This window comes from Melospiza georgiana, chromosome Z (genome assembly GCF_028018845.1).
Source record: "Melospiza georgiana isolate bMelGeo1 chromosome Z, bMelGeo1.pri, whole genome shotgun sequence".
NCBI classification, from domain to species: Eukaryota; Metazoa; Chordata; class Aves; order Passeriformes; family Passerellidae; genus Melospiza; species Melospiza georgiana.
Window position 1 is genome coordinate 4,128,305 of NC_080465.1, and position 12,570 is coordinate 4,140,874.

Consider the following 12,570-nt stretch of genomic DNA (forward strand, 5'->3'; position numbering starts at 1 on the left):
AATAATTGTAATAGGATCATATTCATGCACAGTATTGACTGCAGGAGCTGGGAGAATGAAATGTACTAAAAACAGTCAAATAATTAACTTAGCAATGATGAACAGAAGAATTAGCATTTTTCTTAAGCTGTCTGCAGAATTACCATGACCACATTTCTCCAAGTATCCCCCATAAGCAGTTAAAAACATTTTGCTTTTTTTGCTGGCTCTTTTTGCCCCTCAGTTATCAAACTCTTGCCTCCATTATCTGCCAGCACCCTCTGTGCTCTCTGTTGCTCAAATTCTTCTGCAAACAAATTTCTTGGTCACAGAATCTGTGTTGCTTTCACCACTGTGAGCCAGGTAAATCCATAATTAAAGAGTTATTTGTCAAAGAGTTAATTTACACAAGATTTACATGAACTGGAGTTCATTACCAAACCCTCAGGTATTAACTGTTTACACCATTTGCAGTTTAAATGAGTAATTTTCAGCTTGGCCTTGCCTTGCAGGAGGAGTCAGGTTGGATTCAGCTGATATTTACCTGTGTGAGCAAAAACAGAGGAGCCAAATTATGGATTTTTCACATGGGTCAGGGCAATGATCTGTGTGATGCTGGCAGCCCTCCTTTCAGCCTTGCAGTGGAAATGGGGAGAGCTATTTTCAACGTGAAAACGTGGCCTTGGGGGTACATAAACATTTAACTTTTGAGCTGTTTTCCCCTGAGCTCCATCCCAGAACTGTGGCACTGAGTCCAGCCTAAATGTGGGGAAGGTCAACAGTGACAGCTCCAGCAAATGCAGCACATCTGGATCAGAGCTGACTGAATTTGCCCTCCAAAGACCTTGTGTTTAAGAAAGACTTCAAGACCCTATATTTGACAGAAACACTGGTCCTCACACTGTCTCCATCCTCCCCATCTGCTGAAGGAATAGTTGAAAACATCAAGGTGTAATTTCTGCTCAGTTTTTGGGGCTGTGTGATTCTCAGGGGGTGGGGTGAGCACCCTGCACTCTCAGATTTTGCCATTTCTGACAAAACAAGCAGCAGGAATGAGGCACCTAAATGGAGCAGAGGTCAGAGTGCAGAGGCACTGGCTAATGAAGGTCCTCTGCATTAAAGTGGCAAAAAAAAAAAAAAAAAATTTGGAAATTGCAAAAGTAAGGTTTTCTGATGAAATCTGGGGTGCTTGCAGAGAATTTGGCTGAAAGTTTTGCAGTTCCCATGATGAAGGAAGTGCCTCATCAGTGAAACACAGAGTGCAAAAAAATGCTGTCACTCTCCAGGACAAAGTGATTTTTAGAGATGAACCCGGGCTTTAAGGACTGACATGGAGTTCTTTGTCCTTTGACAGCTTTGAGAGCAAATTAAATTCTCATTTTTCACGTTTTAGGCCAAGAAATGCTTGACTCATTTGTATAAGGTGACCTAATTTGGGAGGGGAAAGAGAATCCAGAGCTTTCCAGTGCAAAAAAACCCCAAACTTCTGGGTCTTTTAATATGCAGTCTTTATAAAGATAATTATATATCTGCTTATAAGTATATTAGCTGATGCGAATTCTTTCAGTGCATTTTGGTGCCTAAATGTATAAACAATTGTGGTTTAAGTAATTTTCTGGGGTATAAGCAGGAATTTTGTGGAGACTAAATACGGGAGTGGGGATCTGAAGCAGATGTGGCAATGAAGAAAAGGGAATTTAGGAACACATGTAGGTACCTTTGTAACCTGTGAGGAAAGGCATTTCTGCTAGGAAAAAAAAAAACTAATAGAAGGAAAGAAAACATACATATTTCCCTATACCTTGGGGAAAAAAAAAATCTATTTCCAGATCAGTTGTAAATTGAATTTGTGTCTTCTGGTTTTTTTTGATTTATTTATGCAAGGCTAAAATGCTGCCACCACAAGTACTTCTGGTATTTATGGTCATCTGAAAACTTTCATTTCAACAACCAATAAAAGGATACAAATCTAAGCAAATGACCCAAGTTAGTGGCTGTGCAGGCATATAAAGCAATTTATTAAAAAGTTCACAGTGCCAAGAAGGGAGTCTGTTGCTGTCATGGAAAGTGCTTCAAGGTTCAGTACCTAACAAAATAACAATGATTTATGGGTGGGCACTGAAGTTTTAAAGGCATGGTCAGACTCTTAAGGTCTGCTTTTGCTGAACTGCTTTGTGCTGCTGCTGCCTCAAATGAGCTCTCAGTCTTTCTGACGTGCTTGTTCATAAAATTGCACTTTGAATGCAGCCTACGGTGTGGCAGCTTTTAACAGCCCCTGCAGCTCTCTGCAGTCAGACCAGATGAATGGGGAATGCTGTTTACAGCTTTGGAAAAATTAGTAAAACTAATTTTAAAAAATTAAAAATTAGTAAAACTAAGAGGGCTGAAACAGAGTAAAATTGCCCAATGACATCTGGGCATTTTGTGCTGTGCTGCTTTTTGTGTGTCGAAACACCTTAACTTGAAACCTGCCCTCCTCCTCTGGGAAGCAATTGCCACATCTTCCTCTTGCACCTTGCAGTGGTCTCTCAGAGCTCCTTAAAAGGTGGTGTGAGATGCAGCAAGCTGGATGCTGGTGACCAAAATGAAATTTTCTCCATCTTCCTTCTCCTGTCCCCGTGTCCTAGAACTGCAGTGTCCTCTCTCACCGATGCCTTTAGAGCTCCAAAATGAACAGGTCAGGCAGCATTTTTGGTTTTTTTTTTCCTCTCTCCTTGTGCTGAGCCACATGTCGTTATCAAATATAGGAATCAATCTTCTCAATTTAGAGAGATTAATTTTTTACTCTGGGGGGGTTGGGGTGTGTTGTGGTGTTTCAGCTGGAATTGCCAGTTACTCCACCAATTTCTTCACTCAATATTTGTGTGTTTGAAACCAGGGGGGCAGCCTTGAAGCTCTGTGGTGGAGCCAAGAAACACTTCAAACTATTCCAGATGTGAGTGTCCTAAAAAGGACATGCATAAAACTCGATTTTTTTTTTTTATGCTAAAATAGGATTTTCAGGTGTCCCAGGAGTTTTCACTTTTTAAGAAATAATTCCACGTGTGCATTCCACCTTCACAGTACCCTGCCTTGTCTCCTTAGCAGTGAAAATCCAGGAGGTTCCAGAGTGCTTTGGAGTGGAGGATTTTGGTTCTTGTTCTGTATTTTTGTTGTGGGAAGGGGAAACAGGGATCACCCAGCAGCTGTGTGTGATCCAGTGAGTGCAATGCCTGTTTTGGTCCCTGGGCCATCCTGAAGCGTGGCATACAATTATCATCTAAACAATAATTATTGTCTAATTATTGTCAGTGAGGGACAGGTGAGTTCCTGTTCCCCTTTTGCAGAAACAAAGGCAACACTTGAGCCAGTGGAGAGCATGGAACACCTTTTGCACCCAGCCTCTGGCTACTGCATTGCTGGCACAAACATTCTGAGATTTCGAAACATTTATTTGAGGCGTTTACTTATTACTTAGAATGCAGCAATTTGCATTCTGAGCAGCCAGCCAGGATTGATAGCAGAAAAGGAGGTGGGAGATGCTCCTCCATGATTTGCACCATTTCTTCCAGCTCGCAGTGAGGTGGAGAATTCTTTGTGTGATTCAATCTGCTGACTTGTCCCAGGTGAAAAACTGTCCACACTCCCCTAGGATCCAAAAATCTGGAGTAAACTGCGCAAAATTATGTGAAATTGCATAAATAGTATAAACAAACAAACGATAACAATCAGCACACACATAAATAAATTATATTATTTAATATAATAATATGTATTATAGTATAGTATGCACTATAATATATATTATAGTATATACTATATATAATATATAGTATATATATAATATATATAAAATATAATAATATACCAATACTAATAATAGTACTATATAATATATTATATAATAATATATATTATAGTATAGCATATAAATATATATTATACTATTATACTATAATGATATATTCTTATGTAATTTTATAGATGCATACATAATTCTAATATTATAATATTATAATAATATTATAATAATATTAATATAAATAGAAATAAATAATAAATAAACAAAAACACATCTCTGAAAGCTTCTGAAAACTGGAGGGCACTTTTTGGGTTGTTTAGGGTTGTTTTTATTGGTGGTTCTTTTTATTTCTTTAAGATTTTTTTTTAAATAATTTCTCTGTATGGGTATGTATTTGGGATTTTTCTGCTGGTGTGAGGGAAAGTTTGGTTTTGATTTGGTTTGCTGTTGTTGTTGTTATAATTATTATTAATATTAGCATTATTATTTTGGTTGTATTTTTAAAATAACCCAGTATTTCTTGGGGAAATGTCTCCAGATGGGATGCTGGTGGTTTTTCATGCATATTTTTAAGTGTTGAAGCTGATTGATGCAAGCTCATGTCACATTTCTTGAAACTAATAGGGTGAACTTGTGGGAACATGGAATAAGAAAGGTGAAAGGGTTTCCAAGTTTCAAACCATGATTGAGAGGTGGGGAAAAATGCTATTCTTAGCAGGGGTGCTGGAAAAATAAAAGGAAAAGGGAGCAACTCCACGAGTATTATTTGTTCAACATTTGCAACACACTGCTTGAAGTGTAAAGATCATTTTGGCTTGTGTCAGCCCCAGCCACTCGCAGCTCCAGCGGGGAAACAGCCCTGCTTTAAAAAGCTCTGCTGTGATAATTTAACCCATCATTAACCCTGATGATGCTCTGTGGGTCTCAGAACCGGGGTGAGCTCAGGCACAGCCAGAGAGAGTGCAACAAGGATTCCAGCTGTGCTCCAGATGGCTTTGCCTTTTAATCCCATTTCAGGGCAGTAACTCTGGTTTTCTACTTCTTAGTTGGGTGCAACTCAATTGGAATGGCAGTGGCTTGCTCACTTGTTGAGCCGTGTAGGTCTTTTGCTTCAGAATTTATAGATCTCTTAAATAAGAATATACCATCCTGTAAGTCTTATGGGGCAAAGGATGTCTTCTGCACTTGAATCTTCTACATAGCTTCACCAAGCCCTCAGGTGCTTGCTGGAGTTTGTTGGTTACTTTGTCATTGTTTTTATATCTACTGAATAAAGAAAATACCTGCAACACCTTTATTTTTACTCTGATAGCCATAAATCATATACATACATACATATATATGTGTGCGTGTATATATATACATACATGCATATATATATATATATATATATATATATATATATATATATATATATGAAAAACTACAAGAGTGAAACACAGAAAAGAAAAAACAAAGAGCTAAATACTACCATACATTCCTCATGCCAAATTCAGCCACTTTTTCTCAGAATTTTCTGGTGTCTGGAACTAATATTGATATTCTGTCTCCCCCAATGTAATATTGCTTCTCTTCAGAAATACCAGCTAAACACATCTCCCTGGCTTTGTTCTTTATTTTCTCTTTTATTGAGGCATTTTTGACAGATTTCCACTTGTTTCAGGTGAAAAACTTCTTGACATAATGCATACATATGGTAAATATTGACTTTGGGAGTTTGTGACTGTTAAAATTTACAATTCCCTAATGCCAGCTTTAATTTGGGATTTGCTTAGGATCTCTGTGCTTCTCGGGACAACTAATCTCCTTTATTTACCGTGGGTTTCAGTATTAAAGCACACATCATTTAATTCTATAATTGTATCACTTTTCAGGCACGTGCACTGATTTTGTGTGAAAATGGTTCGTCTGAAATCAGAAAAATGTGTTGTAACTTTCAGCTTCCTTTCAAAAAAAGCAGAAAGTGATTACCTGAACCTTCCTTCTTTTTTAAAAAAAAGTAGAAAGGGATTACCTGTATCTGCTCTGCCAAAGTGGGATATCAATGCAGTGCTGTAGGCAGAAATTTGAATTAACATTCCTGAGATACAGCCAGATAATTTCCTGTGTGCTTTAAAGCTTTGCATTTAGTTGCATCTTCTGATGCTCCAACTCATCAAGTGACTGAGGGATGTGTTTGTAAAGGCCTGGATGGCCATTATACATGAAATTATAAAACCACTGTTGTACTTAATGGGGTCAGTGAAGCAATCAGGATAAAAATACATAATTCTGCAGCGTGAGTCTGTAAGCATGATACTTCTTAGGCTTTTTAAGTTTAATGAAGCAGCTACTCAGCAGCTGAACGTTCTTGTTAAACAGTCTCAGCATGGATTTTAAAACTAAAACTGAACACCATGGTCTCCTTGGAGAGTCTGTGGCTCTTATTCTCTTGAAATGTCTGCATCTTTTATATGTTAATGGTTTTGACATCAGCCATTTGCTTCATTTTCATTGTAAATGAGGCCCAGAGTCCAATTCCCTGCCCCATTCCCTGGACGCTCTCTGCCCTGTAAGCTGTCTCATCAGCCTCCAGCTCCTTCCCTGGGGGATGTGTGGTCTGAAAAGAAGCTGAAGTTGTCCTGCAAAACAAACCTATTTTCCTCTTTTAGATGCCTTTCTAAGAACATGGGTCCCTGCGTGAAAACTTGTGTGGTGCAAATGGTCCAGCATCCACACCAGTCCTCACGTGCCCGAAAATCTTTCTGCCAAGGCCGTCCCTTCAGGGGGCTTCCCAAAGTTGGTGCTGCTCTTCCTCAAACCCAACAGAGCCAAAACACAGGGTTTTACCTAAATCCTTGGAGAAACACCCCTGTTTGCAGGGTTTTGTTCATGTTTGGCTTTTAAAGGTTCTTCTCAGCTGCAGTGCTGACACCATACAGCCATGGTGAGTGATGCAGAACACTTTTTTTGAGGAGGAAACTCCTGATTTTAACATGGGAATATCATCCTTGCAACCTGCAAGGTTTACACAGGACTGCAGCCAAGTGTGCCAGGGCGTGCTAGGGAACCTTTTCCCCCTTTTGCAGAGGGATTAACCCACCCTGTGTGTGTGTGTTTGTGGGGCCTGACCCAAAAGGGAGGAGGGCAGGGACACGGCCTGGTGGAACCCTCCAGGACAGGCACACCCAGCCAGGAGCATCCATCCCACCATGATATCAGCAAGTTACACACTCAGGCTCCTTCTGGTTGGAATCTGAAATGCAGGGAAATCTCAGAACTTTAGCCTGTAAGCCAAAGCTTACAATGAAACAAAAATTTGATCTGAGACCTGTGACGGTGTTCACAGAGGTTTTCAGGTGAGGGAAGAGATGAGAATGTTGACTTCATGTTCAGAAGGCTTGATTTGTTCTTTTATGATATATATATTACATTAAAACTACAATAAAAGAATAGAAGGAAAAGTTCACATGAGAAGGCTAGCTAAGAATAGAAAAGAATGATAACACAGACAACTGCCTCAGGCTCTGTCTGAGCCAGCTGATTGTGATTGGCCATTAATTAGAAACAACCACATGAGACCAATCACAGATGCACCTGTTGCATTCCACAGCAGCAGATAACCATTGTTTGCATTTTGTTCCTGAGCCCTCTCAGCTTCTCAGGAGGAAAAATCCTAAGGAAGGATTTTTAATGAGAAGATGTCTGCGACATAGACCTTGGAAAAGGCTTCCAAACTAGATGCTAGAGGTGAGAATGTGGATTTATAGTTTAGAGCAGACACACGTTAAGTGGAAGAAAGTTTAGAGTTTTAGAGTTTAGGATATAAAAATTAAAGTAGTTCCAGAGGTAAACAAGGAGTTTAGGATGCAGCGCTGTAGGTTTGAGTGTCATAACATGATTGGCTAAGGAAGCTTACACTGTAGCATGGGTCCATATGACAAAATATTTAAGGATAGGGTCAAAAACATAAATATCCTTGTTGGCAGTGTTTTGTTGGTCTATAAATCCTTAAAAGGTCTTGTAATTAGGGGTCTTGTAACCTTCTGAGCCATGGGGTGAAGATGTGAGCCAAATTCACCCTTCCTACCTATGCAGAAAATAAGAAAAATAATTCACATCATCAAAAACAACTCAGAAGTCCTGTCTCAAATTCCATCCAAAATTCCCCACAATTGGATAATCACACTTGTTCCCAGCACAACCCTTCCTTCCCAATTGCCATGTGTGAAAGCACTGTGCAAAACACACTCAGAGTGATGTGAGAGAGAGCAAAGCAGAGGAGAGAGGCATGGGCAGGCTGTGATTTCTGCCTCACCTTGTGGCATAAATTACTGCTGTGCAGGCTGTGATTAAGCAGGTTTGTGTGACTAAAACCCTGTACAGGATTAATTGCCAGGTCTGTGCTCTGCTGTGGGTTGGTGATAGAAGACACTAAGCAGCATGGAAGTGTTTTCAAAGGGGATTTGAAGCCAATCAGACATTTTCTCCTCCAGCACATAACTTTCCCCTTCAGCAGAGAGTGGCAGCCTTTAAATTTGGAAGTGCACAGACTGTATATACCTTTGAAACATTTGGAGGGGGAGTGACAAAAGGTTCAGCCTCTCTGTTTATCACTCATGACTTCAGGAGTGTGCAGAGAGGAGAAGGCAAGGTTGCTGCCTTGCTGCTTGTGGGATGTGCAGGCTGTGTTTTTCTGTGACACCTGTCATGATCACAAACGGGTTTTGTGATGGTTCGTAGGGGTGATCTCAGGGTGCAGAAAGAACCAGCATGGCACAGGGAGTTTGCAGTGATAATCAAAACAAATGCACCTTTATTGAATGACCACAGCAAAATGTGATAGAGGGATTAAGGGAGAGAAAAAGATAGAGAAAGAGAGAGAAAAGAGAGAGAGAGGGATATAGCTACTGACGTAGAGACGAAGTCCTTTGGTCCAGTCCAGTTGAGGATCTGCCTGTTACGTCGGGGAGATCTCAGAGGCACAGTTCATCTGAACCCCAGTTATACTCTTTTTGATGGGGGGAAGGGGGGTGCATTTTGCAATTGAAACAAGTGTAGTTTACTGTATCTTCAGGGAGGAAAATAAGGGTACACACAGTCCGAGTTTGGCAACAGGTGAGAACCATTGTTTTTGTGCCTACACCTGCAACATCCACCTTGCTTTGGGCAGCTTTCCTCCCCCCCTGCACACCTCCCCGGGGTTTGGGGGTTTCAGTCCCAGTCTCTGGAGGAAGGTGAGAGGGGCCTTCTCACACAGGGATTTCATGCCTCGGTCCCTTGATGAAGAGGCTTCTTACATCTCTCCTTGTCTGTCACGGTGGTTATGAACAGGTGAGAGGGCTCTTCCTTTCGAGGGGGACCACCCTAAAGCTGAGGAGCAATCCAGTCAGGCTGAGAGGTGGGGAGGATTCCAGAGCTATTGTGCAAAAGGGCAGGATGCCCTCTGAGCTCAGTGTAGCATACAGCAAACAACACCTGTGAAAACAGTAACTTAGCACTATGCTTTCAGGTCTCAGGGCCTTTGGTATGTGTAACTTTCTCCTACAAAGCCAGAGATTCAAGACAGTGGGGTCTTCTCTTCAGTGGTCCCCAGTGACGATCGTAGGGCAGATGAGGGAAAATTTGGACAGACTCTCACAACACCCAATACTGCAAACCCCCTTTCCCTGCTGAGATGCTTCAGGAACCGGGGGCGGGCACTGAGGGATGCTCCTGCTCACGGCTGCTGTTGGTCAGCCAGGGAGGGATGTGCCCCACAGCACCTCCGTGTCCCCATTCCTGCCTAGATGGGGACCCGCTGCCCAGCGCCATGAGGAGCAACCGCTGCAGCCACCTGCCTGGAGTGCCTCCAGACCATCCCCAGCCTGCAGCCCCCGATGGGAAGAGCCTGCCTGGCAGCAGCGGGGGCCCGGCCACCAGCTGCCCCCAGTATGTCATGCAGGTGTCCTCCAAGGATGGGCAGCTGCTCTCCTCCGTGGTGCGGAGCCTGGCCGTGCAGAGGTGAGTGAGGGGCACAGGGAGGGACCGGCCCTTTCCGTGGGGTGTGTGGCTAAACCCCCATTCCATCATCCTTGCTGCAGAGTGCATCATGCTTCCTAAACAGCTGAGCAGCAACACAAGCTGCTTCTACACCAGTGCTGCAGCTTCTGTCGTTGTCCGAGGGATTGACCTTTCTTTTTGCTGCTGGTTTAGAGAGGCAGATTAGTGGTGAAATACACTGTTAATCTATGCCTTTGAAGCATGCTTAGGCTGGCTTTGTTCTCATTAGAAGCAAGAAGGGTATTCTGATGTGCTTGGCCTTATCCAGACTTGATGCTTGGGTCAAAATTAAATTTGTCTTTGCTGGTGGTGGTGAGCTGGAAAGACTTCATGGATCTCAAAGCAGTGCAGAAGAAATACCCACCTGCAGCCCCACAGCAGGGCTGTGTTTGGCACACATCTGCTTGTATCCCTCCTTGACCTGCCTGTGGGATGTCCCAAAGAGAGGGAAACCCTTTCCAGGGAGAGGAGGTTTCTGCCTTCATGTGCTTTTCTGAAGTCATTGCCCTGCCTTCGGGGTGCTGCAGGGCAAGGTGCTGCTCCTTCAGCAGTCCTTCACTGTTGGCCAGTGAAAATAACATTTATGTATCAAAACAGGACAATCCCTGTGGCAGGGAGGAATGATGAGGACACTTCCAGCTTATCAGAAGGCTAATTCATTTATATTATATTATATTATATTATATTATATTACATTACATTACATTACATTACATTACATTATATATCTATAATATCTAAACTGAATCTGCCAAGCACTCAACTCTGCACACAACTGCACTCTAACTCCACAAAATTTCGTGGCTGTCACCCAACACACACACACACACTTGGCCCCAATAGGCCAAGGAAACAAAAAAAAATCACTTTGGGTAAACAATCTCCATATTGCATTTGACTTCTGCATAAACACAGGCACAGCAAATACGGTAAGAATTGCTTTTCCTTTTTCTGAGGTTCAGAAAATGTGAAACCCAGAAATATTCTGGGGAAGAATTGCTTTTCTCTGTGGGGAGAAATGTGGCTACATTTATGTCAGAGGATCACCAAGAAGTGCCCCGCTGAGGCAGATTTACAACCTCCCTGATGCACTTTGGGATTTCCTGAGGTGGCGGCACTACTGCTTTGTGAAGAGCTGGGAAATACAAAATACAAAAGGACTTGGTCTTCCACCTGTCATCTGCCTCTCTGATGTTTTTCACTCTACACTTTTCTCTCCCTTAATAAAAGAGATATTTTAAGCAAGAACACCAAAACACCTTAAACCACTAGCCCACCAGCTTGGATTACTAATTAGGTGTCAAAGCAATGCAAATATTTCTAGCTCACAACAGAGAAGCCACATGTTGAGCACCATTGGATGTATTTGTCCTAGTTCAAGTCAGATTTTGGAGAGAATCCCCCAAAGGGGCTCCTCTAGGAAAGCAGCAAACAACAGAGAAGCCACTGGATGTATTTGTCCCAGTTCAGGGCAGATTTTGGAAAGAACTCCCCAAAGGGGCTCCTCTAGGAAAGCAGTTCACAACAGAGGAGCTCCGCATTGAGTGCCACTGTGTATTTGTACTGGTTCAGGGCAAATTTTGGAGAGAACCCCCCAGAGGGGCTCCTCTAGGAAAGTAGTTCACGATGGAGAAGCCCCACGTTGGGCGCCACTGGATGTATTTGTCCTGGTTCAGGGCAGATTTTGGAGAGAACCCCAAAAAGGGGCTCCTCTAGGAAAGCAGATTCAATTGTCCCCTCCGCCCAACCCACCACCATAACCCTCCAGCAGTGACCATCACTTTTCTCTCCCTGTCCTGCAGCAGCCCCTTCAATGAGCGGCCCATGTGCAGGATCTGCCACGAGGGCAGCAGCCACGAGGAGCTGCTGTCCCCCTGTGAGTGCACGGGGACCCTGGGCACCATTCACCGCAGCTGCCTGGAGCGCTGGCTGTCCTCCTCCAACACCAGCTACTGTGAGCTCTGCCACTTCAGCTTTGCAGTGGAGCGCAAGCCCAGGCCGCTGCTGGAGGTCAGTGCAACCCTGAAATCTCACTTGTGGCTGGGAAAACTCCTGCCTGCTTCCATGCAGGCATCACAAAGGCTCTGTGGTTGCAATAGGGGGTTGGCAATGTGAGGGTGGGAGCTCAGGGAAGGGGTGGGATGGGGCAGAACCCCTCGTTTTGGAGGGAATCAAAACCAGATTTTAAGGATCAGTGGGGTTTGCTTCACTGCAAACCTGAGTGGTGGGTTTTTTGCAGCAAATTCCTGGGATGCCAGCCAGCTTGGCTGAGGGTGGAAGAGAGGTAAGTTGAAGATTCTCTGGAATGTGGGGCAAGTCTCTGTACTCAACGTATTAAATATAGGTCAGAAATTTATTTATTTCTTCTTTCTTTTGAGAGGTAACAATCTTGGGAGCCTTGAAAACCCAGTTTACCTCTCAAGCCCACAAGAAGGAATGGTTCTTGTTGAGCATCTGGTGTGTTTAGACATTTGTGAGTCACCTTTTGGCCTATTCTTGCCTATGTGCCAGACTCAAAAGTGAACTGGACAATTGTTTCTCCCTTATCAATGAAAATTCAGTTTTTGCCAACTATAGATAACAGCTTCATGAAGTTTTCCTGGTTTTAGGGTGTTTTTGGCCCTCGGGAAAAGAAAAGAAACCAAAACAAGTTCACTCTCTTGACACTGTTAATGACCTTTTCCCTCCTTTATTTTATTTTGGGAAAAGATGAAACAAAATCAGGAATTCTTTTGTTATTAAAAGTGAAATACAAGTAACACTTTGGCAAAATGAATGAGAAGAAGCAT

The 12,570-nt window shown here is 42.7% G+C and overlaps 1 protein-coding gene across 1 annotated transcript in view; it reads left to right on the forward strand.

The window, feature by feature from the left end:
• Nucleotides 1-12,570, forward strand: part of MARCHF3 (membrane associated ring-CH-type finger 3) — a 63,183-nt gene that overhangs the window by 30,630 nt on the left and 19,983 nt on the right. The window contains exons 3-4 of the mRNA XM_058043879.1: nt 9,529-9,742; nt 11,584-11,791. Of these exons, the coding sequence (XP_057899862.1) occupies nt 9,552-9,742; nt 11,584-11,791 (399 nt within the window). The 5' untranslated portion in view covers nt 9,529-9,551. The remainder of the gene's footprint in view (nt 1-9,528; nt 9,743-11,583; nt 11,792-12,570) is intronic.